The 12953-nt window shown below is 42.5% G+C and overlaps 1 protein-coding gene across 1 annotated transcript; it reads right to left on the bottom strand.

Moving 5' to 3' along the window:
• Positions 1-3983: 3983 nt before the first annotated feature.
• Positions 3984-12911, bottom strand: NPY (neuropeptide Y). Its single transcript, XM_026066798.1, has 3 exons — positions 12722-12911; positions 7429-7509; positions 3984-4275 (listed from the first exon to the last, which is right to left on the bottom strand). Exons 1-3 carry the CDS (start codon positions 12907-12909, stop codon positions 4251-4253), a joined length of 294 nt encoding a protein of 97 aa, XP_025922583.1. The 5' UTR covers positions 12910-12911; the 3' UTR covers positions 3984-4250.
• Positions 12912-12953: the final 42 nt, after the last annotated feature.

Genomic DNA, 12953 nt, shown 5'->3' with positions numbered 1-12953 from the left:
TGCTCCAAGCAAATACTTAGGTGAATCCTGCCAGAGGAGGTAATCTGGGAACAGGTAGGTCTGAAAGCACCCTGCTTCCTCGGGCCAGCTCTCTGCTATGGGAAGCTCTAGCCCACACACCAGCTGTGATTGATGAGGGGCGTGTGAGCTGGATTTACGAGCTGGAATACGCCCAGGTTTTCCAGGTACCTGAAAACAAGCTAGGCTCCTCTCCTTCTCCAGCAAGGTCTGGAAATCCTCCAAATGCATGAGATCTTCCAACTGTAGGCACACAAGATGATGTAGCTGAGGGAAGCCACCATGAGTAGCCTGTTGGCTGTCTAACGCTCTGGTGGGCTCCCCCAAAGTGACCTCCTGCAGACATTCTCCTCCAGAGCATCTTAAGGCACTTTAAGACCAGTACCAAGGCCCCAGGGTCTCCCTTGCCCTGTCTTGCCGGACAGGAAGCTGTGCCACTGCTGTAGGGTCGGGGTGTCCGTGGTGCCTGAAGCACAATCTTGCTGCCGTCTCCAGGCTGCCTCGCATGGCAGCTGCCAGCTCTGGCTGCGCATAAAGCCAGTCCCTTATGGCACTGGCTTTCATCAGCTCCTGTCCTGTTAGCATCACGTCTAAATCTTAACTTAGTCTTTCCCCTCCCCACCAAGGGGGACGTTGACCCCTTGGACACTGGACCTAAACCATAACAGAGATTTGGGGTTTTTTTCTAGATTACTGTGTGAGGAGAGAGAGGGTGTTTTTAATTTTGTCCTCCTACAGCCACAGTGGGATACCACAACGCACATGGCTTCCCCCCCTGCTGCCTCCCTCCTCACAAAATGCAGATCTTCCAGCTTTTCTCCAGACCCTCAAATTGCAATTCAGTTGTTACACATGCTCTCCCCTCGCTGGCTTGTCTTGTGCAGGCCAGCAGTTAATGTGCCTGTCACCTGTCAAGATCATTCCTACATCCACTGCCAAAGCAATGCGCGCTTGGGCCCCCTTCCCAAACCTGCTGTGCCCATGTCATCTCCACCTCTACACCACCAGCATCTCCCAGGCCTCCCTGCACCTTCTGACAGATGACCACAGAGACTTTAATGGGGTTGTTGTCTCCTCCCTGATCAGTCACGGTCTCCCCATTCCAGGCGGTCTGGCAGAGCATAGCTGCCTGTCTGTAGAGGGCTTGTCCATGCCATCTCCCCACCACCAGAAACGGTTTCTGCCTCTTGGTTAATAACTTGCAGATGAGAAAAATCCAGCTTGACAGCCAGCTCTTTACCCTTAGCTAGGGAAGGGGAGTGGCAGCTGACCAGCAGGGCAGACAGCAGGCGTTCATGGCATCAGGTCCAACAGTGGTCACAGGGACGATGTTTCACACCACGACTATGGAGAAGGGAAATACCTATCAGAGGAAGACTGAAGAATTTGTATATTTTGTCATGGAAGACTTTCAGAGCTGAAAGCATTGTGAAAGGCTGGGTTTCTAGCTACTGAGAGAGAAAAGGATAGAGAATTTTTCCTCTCCTGACAGAGAAGACAATACACGGATTTATGGGATCATCTAGATTCCCCTCTTTGGTTAAATCAAAGTTTAGAGTAACTCAGAGACATATATTACAGAAATTGCCAAAGGCAAAGGTAGACTGTCTTTTAAATGTTTTACACCTATCTACGTACATTCCTCATGATTTCAAACCCTCAATAAATAAAGAGAATACTCTCACCTACTTCTACGGTTCTCACTTCTCATTGGTTTCCTTGAAGCACCCTGGTTTCTCAGAACCTTTCTCAGATCCTGTCATAAATTTCAGCCTTTGTTTTAAAAACAAGGTTCTATTTCTCACAGTTACAGAGAAAAAGATGAAACTGTTAATCCTAAAGTCAAAACGCAGAAGTCGAGCCAAACAAGTCTAGCATTTAGCTTCATTTCACAGGTCATTATTTTTAAGCCTATCCTGTGATTTAGGGAGTTGATCCAGTATTTTGAACAGTGTGGTGTGTCAGGTGTGTCAGGAGCGGCATATGAAGTACATGGGGAAAGTAAGCCATAAGCACATTGTACTTCTACGGCTGTTTGCCACCAAGAACACAGGAGGTGTTTCAGAAGAAAATCACAGCTCTGTATGGATAGATATATGCTGTTTGACTGCTTTGCCTTGCCTCTGCCACTCACACTTCATTAGGCAATCAACCTAGCATCTTATCGTTTTTTTAGCTTTTCTATTTCTATTTTCTTTTAGCTTTCTTTTTCTTTAAGTTCAAGAAAATTCAAGTAATTGAGTGGAACTGCACAGCACAAGCAATTAGTATACACTAATTCTGCCTTAACTCTTTCTTCCTCCACTAAGGCAAATTTGTAATGAGAGTAATAAGCAACATGAGTTTAGTTTATCATTTACCTACACTCTTGATTTTATAATTTACACAGTCATTAATGTGCCTATATATAAATTAGTTATCAGGTATTATTAGGAATTAGAGCTATTATATAGCATATAACTCACTAATCTCCAATTTTCTTCTTAAAAAATATTCCAAGCAGAACTTAACACGGACTCGAAGCCAGCAGCTCCTGGCCTGCGGCTGATGGACTCCCACCAGCCCCAGAAAGCCATGGCTATCCTGGAGCCCCACTGAATGGTGTCATTTACTGCCTCGTGTGATAATGGTTTATACCAGGGGGGCCCAAAACATTCATATACTACTGCACTGCTCTTAATCCTCACAGTTTCACTTACTGTACTGTGGAAACATTACCAAACCCTCTAGTGAAAATAGCGCTGCTGAAAGCAAAAATTTGTCCATTCAAATGACACCCAGGTGTTTTATTAGAAGGAAAAATATTTTGGCTGGCAAATCTTGGGAACCTGAAAACTTTTAACACCACAAACACGCCCAAAGTGCATTTGTAGAGATCTAGAACTTACTTGCAATGATGCCTTTCTCCAGTGGGCAACACCCATGTGAACAGATTTGAAAAGCAGGAATGAGATGTAAATGCAATAAACCTTCACATTTTCTGTCTTAGAACCTTTTATATGCTTCGTTACTCAATGGCCAATCATGCCCCTGATTAAATAAAAGAAATCACACTTAAACATTAGGAACCAATGACCAGAATTTGTGCCATGCTGTATAACAGGCCCAGGGTAGGTCCTGACCATACTGAAAGCTGAGTATCTGAGAATTAAAACCACTAAAAAATAAAGGCAACATGTGCTACCTTTACATTTTGTTAGCATTAACTAAAAAAGTTGAGGGTTTCCTGCGAGGTCACTATGTCTAAGTAACTCCACCCCTAAGCTAGTGATGAAATTCTTAAAAAAAAAAAAAAAAAGGCAATAGAAAATGAAAAACTGAAGGCAGTTCCCATTGTCCCTGCTCCAGGTACCTTCCCGTGGTGGAAACAGGCACCATGAATGACTCCAGAGGAGAGAAGCTCTGAGTACTCAGAGCCCAGGTATCCAAAGCTTTCTGCTTAATCCATGTGTTCCTGTGATTAGCACTGTGCGCCTTTATAAACACTTAGGCAATATTAGACATTTCCTTTCTGGCACAGATACCTGTAGAATTGTCCTGTTTTGTGAGCTCACCTCGATATTATTTTCTGCTGCTTCTTTGCATATTGCCAAAACAAAGACACTACATTTGTTTCGACTAAAACTCCTAAGCAAGCTTACATCAAAGTTTCAAATCAGTTTCAAGGAATTAGCAGAATTAAGGGATTACTTAATTACTTTGTATTTTGAAAATGTTATCAATTCTAATGCATTTGTCTGTGTAAGGAGTAAATAGGTTTTTCATATGGTAATTTTGAAAAAAACTCCTCAGAACACTCTTTTCCTAAATTCTGTAGTGCATGATAAATTATTTGAAACAATTTTGTGTAAATCAAACAGCTGAGCTGAGATTGAGGCTGCAGTGAATGACATTATTATCTCACTTTGCATGCTAATTACTGTAAAAGCTGTGGCACTACTGTTGTCCATACTACTTTAGACTGCAGGAAGGTTATAATTCAGTTTTAATAGTTTAAAACAACTCTTTGCTATACCAATAACAGGGTGTGTGTTTTCATTTAGTATGGTATATTTTGGAATGCACAAATAATTTATTTAAATAAAGGTATATACAAATACAATGAAGGAAAAACTCTACAGAATTCAGTACAATGGCTGCATGCACTGGGACTGATGCGCTCCAATTTGCCTTAGAGGAGTGGAGTATGAACTGAAAACCAGGAAAAGTTTGGCGGTGTGCTGCAAATTCCATCACCACATCGAGGGGTCTTCAAACCTGTAACACACATTATGAATAAAAACCCATTAAACACATTTGAAAGTCCCTTCTGAAAAATCCAGAGTTAAAACTACGTAAAATTTTCATTTTAATAATAGCAGCAACAAGAAATATGTATGCAAATTTGCAGTTGAAGACTGTATATGCAACTCCCACCAAAAGAGAGGAATCCTGGATAGCTAAATCTCTGCGTTGGTACTAGAACTTACCCCTCCACGCTGCTGTCATGACACCATGTCATTATACCATTGAGACTTGCTGCAAGACTGTTTTAGGTTGACAAGTAGGACTTAATGAATTTCAGCTAGAAAACTGTGACACGTTAAAATACAAATACATTTTTAAGAGCTATTTTTAGCTCTTACTAAGGAGTAAACAGTTTCCAAAGAGAATTCACTGAGCCAAACAAAACTCTGTCATGCTGTGAGGGCCTTCAAACAAAACTGAAGCCCATGGCCACCATCCTAGAATATTGCAGTGATATTCCACTGCTCAATATTGTACGTTTGAAATATTTGTTGAAGGGGATGCTGAGGACAGAATTTGATCTAAAGGTCTTCTGCTTGCAAATAGCTCTTCTGTCTAGAAAGAAACACAAGTGGGAGAACATGGAGATACAAGGGGAAATGCATTTGCTGTAATTTGTGCCATCTAAAAGTTGGGTGTCCAGTCTGCACAAAGTATCCAGGCTCCCTGTATAGTCACTGGAGAGTCACTTACATTTTGACAGGGCAATCAATCCTCCCCATTTTAAGATGAAATGATTCATTTTGCAGATGTCCGTCTCTCTCTTTGACTACAAGGGGAGTCTAGACAAGTAGGGACTAGATATCTAACTTTTGAAGAGCTAATATTGGGGGAGATGCATCCCTTTACTGAGCATTAAAAGTTTTCTCATGACTCCACAGAATCCACAAGATGAAAAAAACATTCCCTCATGTGTTTTTGTTATAAGAACTTATTTGTACTGAAGTCAGGGCTTCCCCTTTTTTCACTCCTTGAACTTTCTGTTTTTCACCTGGTTTCTATTAGAATCTACCTAAACTTCCGTCAGATGCTCAGGCATAAACCTAGAATTCAAAATGCTTTTGGGCATCTTTTAGTCAGCAAAAGTGCAATATGAAACCTGGCCAACCAAACTGAACACAGTCAAGTTGTTTCTTAATACCTCAATATTTAGTTACAAAGTTCAGTTTCAGAGAAGTCATGAAATGTGTCTTTCTACTACTGACACCAACCAGAAATTCCATCTGCTCCTTAACTGGCTGCTTGTCTAACTATTTCTAAAACATATACATCATTAATTTAAGTTCAAAGTAATATCAGCCTGCCTTTAATTCTTTCCGCCTTTTTTCCTCCAGGAGGAAGGCTTGTGCAGCCCTGCCGTATGGGCATATTCGGTGCTTGTCTCTCTGTGCCAGCCCCTCTGCAGCTCCCCCAACCTCCCTATGAGCTTTTGAACACTCAGGGCAATTTCAACCAAGTCTGACAGAGGTACAGTAGTCTCACAGATATTAAGTTTGTGATGTATCATGACACACAGGACTGTGGAGAAAGAGGATTTAATTATTTCCTCTCATGGAGGAAAAAGCTGAAGCTGGATTCAGAATCCATGCAGGCTTTTAACCTAGAAAACATACCCATAGGAAACCAGACATGAGTGCTTCCAATACTCACATAATAGTCATCAACAAATGACAAAACACCATGGTTTTTTTCTCAGTTTAAAGTGTTCTTACAGGGGGTATGAAATAAAAATCTGCTTCTCATCAATTCTTGATCTTAAATGCAGGCTAGTTTGCTATTTTGCTCATGAGTTTTAGCCCCCTGGTGCATTATAAATAGCATTATTGAAACAATAATATCAACCATAAAGTTTTGTTGTGAAGGAGGGAAAATTAGAGAGAGGATTAGACTTTGCACTACCCTGTGTGTTGCCTCAAATTCATGGCAGCGGAAATTTCCCATTAAGTCAGGGTTCTGCCTTGTCATTACGGAACACAAAATAGTCTAATACATTTCACTGCACTCCGTGCAATTTTATACATAAGCATCTGCAGAGAAAAATGTATCACACCAGCTGCAGTTAGTCATCAAGCCATAAGGCAACATTCTCCCTTGTGTGCAGAACTGCAAGTCTCATGGATGACCCCCCTTGACAGCAGTAGAAATTTTGGTTGCCTTTCCATTACAAGGTCATGCCCTAAATTCCATGCTACAAACTATTATACTTAAGTGTTTAACCAGTCTAACTGATCTTTTGCATAACTGACTAAAATGCACAGCACTTGCTTGTAGACTCCAGAGATGACCACAGCAGAAATAACTTTGAAGATGTATATTAAAGGCTTGAACTGAGCTCATTCGTGCTTTACTATGAGCAAAATTAAAACTAGTATTTTCCTTCTCCAGCCAAAAAACTTATTTTTTCAGCATAGGCACAGGGAAGTAAAATTTTTCACAGCTGTATAAATCACAGTTACTACTACAGTACCGTATATTCTAGCTGAAGTGTCTTTACCTCAATAAATATATACTACATACATTTGAAATCCCACTATTGCTTGAAACACCACTTTTCTTTTAAACCAACTTTGAACAGAAATGTAAAGGTCTTTTTTACTTTGTAAAATACTAGGTTCAAAAACAATGTGAAATATGGTATCTTAAAGAAAGTCATAGCGTTGCATCTGCACATAAGTTAATACATCTGCATATTTACCATTCACACCTCTTTAGAGGAAGAATTTAAACCTGAGAAGTAATTGAGTAGAAATATGCCACCTTTGGTGCTCCAAGATGTACGTGAATCATCATCAGGCATCAGTGTGCAATTCTGCGTAATAAAGCCCAGTAAGTGGCAAGTGTTTTGGGAATGCCTCCCTTCCAGTCAAACGGCAGGGACTGCCTGCTCCCAAAATCAGGAACCACAAAGGGTTTGGACTATAGCTGATCTGGTAAGGCATTTCTTGTGTTCATAGCATGGTTCTAGTTCTTAACAACAAAGGAATTAAAACAGTTTTTAAGGACATGTTCATCCAGTTCTTGGCAGTGCAAGTTTTCTGCCTGTAAACTCATTTTTTGATAATAAATGAAACTGYCAAATCCAAATGAAAAATTAAAGTCACCACAAAATATCTTCATACATACCTAGATCTGGGAATATTTTCTGTGCTTTCTCTCAACAAGAGGTCTGAGATCAGTGTCTCTGGGCTTGATCTCTTTCCATATCTAAAGAATGAAAAAAAAAAGTATATTTTTGCATATCTCAGTATTTAAAAATCAAGACTAACCATAGACCCACAGGGCAAATCTTTTCAGAAAAATTGAATAGAGCAGACATAAAGACTACTTTCCAGCAAGTATTTTAACTTGATTTAGTCATGTGAGAACATGTTCACGCTTCAGTAGTTCATTTGTTATAAATATTCTTCCATAATCACCTTATGTGATAGTACTGAGACACCCTGAACATTTCGTGATTTGAGGGCTGTTCCCAGATATTCTAGGACCCTGCACCTCACTGATGTGAGCGTGCAGAAAGGGGAAGGAGGCTGTCCAGGACATCGCCTCTGAAGCATCGCCTCCTTCTTTCCTACAAATCCAGTTCCATTTTCTCATTAACTTGCTCATTCATTTAGATGCTATTGTATCCTTCATGAGAAATTATGTACATGAGGAGTCAAAGACCATCTATTAAGGGAATGCAAAACAGAACTCACTTATGCCATATTATTCATAGAATGGGCCACAATTTTTCAAGGTAGCTAGTATATTTGGGGTGTCCAACACATACCATGTTAGGGCCTAAAAACTGAGCTTCCCCAAGCCACTAATCTCTCTTGAATTACTTAGCTATGGGACAGAGAGTTTTCTGAATCAGAAGTTTTTTTGGTTAAATGGGATACCTTCCACCTGCTACCTCTGTGTCTTTCTATTTGCATTTTTTTTAATCCTGAATATTTTACTATACATTGCTCAATAGCTGAAAATATTGCAATTCCAGCTTCTTGGGAAGGAATTTGCCCTCTTTTCCTCTGAAAACAGAAGCCACAATGAACACCCAGCTTGACACACACTTCATCACTACATTCAATAGCTCAGGAGTGATAACTATAAGCAAATGCTCTCTTTGTTAGAAAGAAATAACATCACAGTTTATAACTTGCATATGTAAAAGTTTGAATCACAAACTACATTAACAGATAATAGCTTTCTGAATGCCATTTGAGTGAAATTCTGGCTCCAGAGAAGTGACAGGTGTAACTAAGGACTTACATTTTATTCATTACTATCAAGATGTTTCTTCAATGACTTTATCTAAATCTTGAAAAATAAAAGTCTCAATACCAGCTATGTTAAAAAAGCTAACATTTCATGATTTTATGTCCTCCTGAAAAGTGGAAACATATCTCACTTTTTAATCATTTTACTTAACTATTTGTATTTTTGCACTGCATAAAATTCTTCATTTTAGTTCATCACCTGTGCTCCAGAAAGAGGAAGTTGAAGTTTCAGAATTTTAAAGCAAATTTTTTAATCGAAACTGACTGAAAGTGAGTATCTGAAAAGAACCAGACACACACAGTAAAATGCTGTTACAGTAATGCCATCAAGAATGGTGCTGAACTCAATGCCTTGCACTCCACCACCAAGAAGGGACTTCTTTCTAGTTCCCTACTTCACTTAATATGGGTGAGATTTGGGCTTCAACTGAGTGTGAATCTAATTTGCCTTTTTTTTAAAGAAATTGATTTAACGAATTAACAACTTGCTCCAACAGCTGCACTTGGGCAAACCTGCACTAAGCTCTGAGAAAGTTTTGTGTGCCTACGAAACAGGCAGCACCCCGCAACAGCACAGAGGCTGAGTCAGATCAAGAGGACTCTCTTGGGAGTTGCTTTTTACACCCAGTCCCATCAGCACCTGGGCTTGGCTAAATCAGCGTGCAGGTTTGGATGGACCTTGTCCTCACAGAGCAAAGCTGTGAGGGAGGCAATCACTGACTGCAACCAACTGCGGCCAAAAAGTGCCTGCTCTTCCTATGTGAGGTGCCTGAGCCTCCAATCCACCGTGTGATTTTGTCACCTGGGAAACAACCGGGCTACAACAATAATAAAAAGAGGTCATAAACAGTCCTGAAAGCAACATCTCAACGCAGAAGTCGACTGCTTCTTACTGAAGCAAACACCTTGTGAGATGTTTGCTCCAGCTGCCTTGTGCTTTCTCCCCATTTGTCCTGCACAGCTCTGAGACACCATGGACACAGGAAGCCAGGCCTTTATTTGCTGTTTGGGAAACACTTTATCAAATGTCTTCACCATTTTAAAAGAGCAAGGCTCCAAGCTTTGTGAAAATATTTGGTCAGGTTTTATGTTCAGCTTGAGATACCAAGGCCTATTTCTCAGGCATGCTGATAACCCACAACTCCAACTGAAAAAAAAGGGATCTAGGTGTAAACAGCACTTATTTTGATTAGGGCCATGGTATTGCAGACTCAGAAGTCTCAAAGCTTCTTATGAAAACTTCAGCCTCGGGAGTCAAATCCTATCAATGCCCAAGGCTGGCAATGGGAGCTGAGGGATCTCAGAAGCATCTGGTGGGCAGATGCCAGGTGCCAAAAAAAACCCCAAGCTCTCAAGATCTGCTCCTTTTCACATTAAAGGGTGTTGAGATGAAGTCAGAGCATGAGTATTGCCAAAGTCAGATACACTTTCAGATATTCTCTGCTCTGCCTACAGTTCAAGCTGCTTTCCAGCAGGAATGGCTGTAATGTTTTGCTGCAGCACAGAACAGACACGATTGCAAGAACAAGCTGCCAGGCACATGGAAGAAAGAGGGCCTGTCCAGGACAGGAAGCACAGACAGGACTAAGTAGCAGGCCAGGACTGCTTAGGGGAAGAAGGAGGGATTCACAGAGAGATTGGCTCTGAAAAGACTCCCCTGAACAGTGCAGTAGAGGTGTATAAGGCAAGGACTGGACCACAGGATGATCAGGACAGAGGTGCAATTAAACCAAACACACACAGAAATCTACAGTGTGGGTGCCTACATCTGTGCTGATCTCCTTAGGCTCTCTTTATAGTCAGTGAAGATCTGGCACCTAGGGAATAATTGATCTCATCTGAAACTAGACGTCTGAAACAGGCCAGGTGACTTGCATGCTACAAGTACCTGTTGCTCTCAATTAACCTCAAAGGGGTACTGAGATGATTGGCACAGATGTCTAAAGCTAAGTGAGATGGAGCTGAAGGGGATGGATCTGAAAAGAGAGAGGGAGTAAAGCAGCCACACAGACAAGGACTGGACACAAGAAGAAACAGAGAAATATGGTCTGGAAGGAAGAAACTTCATGGGAGCTGGGGCAAAGGCTGTGGGTTATGGTGGCTCACAGGGGAGTGACAGTCTAATACTTTGGTTAGACCAGACACCAGGAAGATGAGCCAGAAGATTACACATAGCCACAGAAACATCCAAAGAAAACAAGACAGATCAACCTGGAAAGAAAAAGCATTGACCTCCACCTCATCCTTTCCCAGCTTTTACTGCTTTTACTGCTACATCTCACCAGTTGTACAGGGACCTGCAAACCCTGGGCTGGCTCCACCAGGCTGCAGCCACCACATCTGGTGAGAGGCTGAGCACAGCCTGCTCACAGTCCCCCATGAGAAGCAGGGAGAGCTGCAGAAACCGCACACCTCTTTTAATTATGTTCCAATTGTGTAGCCAGCTCTAAAAGGGGGTATCATGAAGTTGCCAGTGAAGTGTTCTCATCTGTCATCTTTCTTACTTCCAGGTGAATTCTGTTTCCCTTAAATGTGAAATGGTGCATGGAGGGGAGGGAAAGGGGAAAATCTCCTAGTTGAAATCTGGAGAACAAAAGTGAAATTCTGCATCATTTCATTCATCAGCAACAATAACTATTTTGGTTCACTTTCGAACCCCTATACACACATAAGAATAAAAGTAGTCTCAATCTCTGAGCTGTGTACTTGCGCCCCAGAATTGAGAAAAGAAGTTACACATTTGACATTAAAGTAAGCACATAAGGAATGTGAAACAAATACAAGAAGGGAAGGTTGAATAACAAAGTTATTTTTTTCTACGACCTGGTTTTGGACAGGGACTACCTTTGAAACTGGACACAACAGACACAAAAGAAGAGATGAGAAACCAGCACTGAGGTTCCACTGAAATAAAGGGAAAGGGGCTGTAGGGCAAAACTTGAGGAACAGATCATTTTAGCAGTACTCTAGAAAAAAAGTTATTAGAGCACAGACTAACCCATAGAAGCATGCCATACACATGAACAAGTTGCGAATATTTCCATAAAAGTCCAGGACTGAAGAATTGCAGTTATATCAGCCTCTTCATCTGTTTTATGATATTAGTGCCCTGGCAGACAATGCTATGGGTTTGCTGGGAAAGCTCTCAGTTACACGATAGCCTCCCTTCTAATTTAATTATTCCGACTTCTAGAGGGACAAATGAAAGCCTAATTATAGATTTCTTGTATGTTTTTGATATTGAACAAATAAAGAAATATTCCAAAGCTTTTCTGGGTCACACACTGTTCAGGGACCTCAGGGGAAACTTCTATTAATCGTATAGTCTAAATTGGACAGATGTTCCCAAACAAAAGAATTTTATATTATAATTCTTACTTTTTTCAGACTGAGCTTTTACTACTACTCTAACAAGAACAGTCATTCCTAGAAACCCAGTTTGGAGCAAGGTAGGTTTGGATTGCACGTCTTTTTCTTTTGGTTTGCACTTGAGTTTTTATTTGTGGGCTGGAGAAAGTTTTTTGTTTGGACTAGTAGTTTTTTTGACAATAACTGCTGTCTTAAGTAGCTAATGAACCATAAAGCTTCTCAACTACTACAACTCCTCAGCAAGCATAGAGAAGCACTTTCTCCGAGCGAACTCTTCAACAGACACGGTGGCTGCAATGAAGGGTGAAACTGCTCCTGCTGCCCCGTCTCTCCCGTCCCCGCTCCCAGGGTTGTCAGTGCTACTCTCCCTTTTGGGGGAATCCTCCCCACGCTGCGCTGCACTGCTTGCTGGTTCACACGCCGAGCACCCAGCCTGTTGGACAAGGGCTAGACAGGGCTGAGAGAGCCGAGGCAGTGCGGATACCCCTTCGCCAGCTCCTTCTGCCAGCTTAGATGGCTGAAATTCCCCTGCACCATCTGTATGGCTGCGTCCGTCTAAGCTAAAGGGAGACGGTCTCTCGGCCCAACTCTTTCCCCGGCGGTGATTTTCCCGCGTGCCAGCGAGCTGTCCCAGCGGAGCGGTCTCGCCACCCGGCCAGCCGTGACCCGGCTCCGCCCGGGGCGAGACCCCGGTGGTGCTGGGCACCGGGAGGGGGCGCCCCGCAGCCAGGGCCGCCCCGTCGGGCTGCCCGCGGGGCACCGCAGCCGCGAGCGGTGCCGCTGCCTACCTCTGCCTCGTGATGAGGTTGATGTAGTGCCTCAGCGCCGAGTAGTATCTGGCCATGTCCTCTGCGGGGGCGTCCTCGCCGGGGCTGTCCGGTTTGGAGGGGTACGCCTCTGCCAGCGTCCCCAGGCACACCAGCAGCGACAGCGCGAAAGTCAGCACCGACAGCCACAACCTCATGGTGCCCTGCATCTGCGCGGGCAAGGGCGAGAGCCGCCGTCAGAGCCTGCCCGGGC

This window comes from Apteryx rowi, unplaced genomic scaffold, assembly GCF_003343035.1.
Source record: "Apteryx rowi isolate R43461 unplaced genomic scaffold, aptRow1 scaffold_248, whole genome shotgun sequence".
NCBI classification, from domain to species: Eukaryota; Metazoa; Chordata; class Aves; order Apterygiformes; family Apterygidae; genus Apteryx; species Apteryx rowi.
The sequence above is the reverse complement of the archived record's forward strand: the minus strand, read 5'-3'. Positions and strand labels throughout refer to the sequence as shown.

Bases quoted from the DNA above. Each gene is read 5' to 3' on its own strand.
- NPY (XM_026066798.1), bottom strand. From the start codon at position 12,909: ATGCAGGGCACCATGAGGTTGTGGCTGTCGGTGCTGACTTTCGCGCTG. The intron at 7,510-12,721 runs GTAGGCAGCGGC...TTCATTCTTTAG, and splicing joins AACCTCATCACGAGGCAGAG to ATATGGAAAGAGATCAAGCC. The intron at 4,276-7,428 runs GTATGTATGAAG...TGTGTGTTACAG, and splicing joins GAAAATATTCCCAGATCTAG to GTTTGAAGACCCCTCGATGT.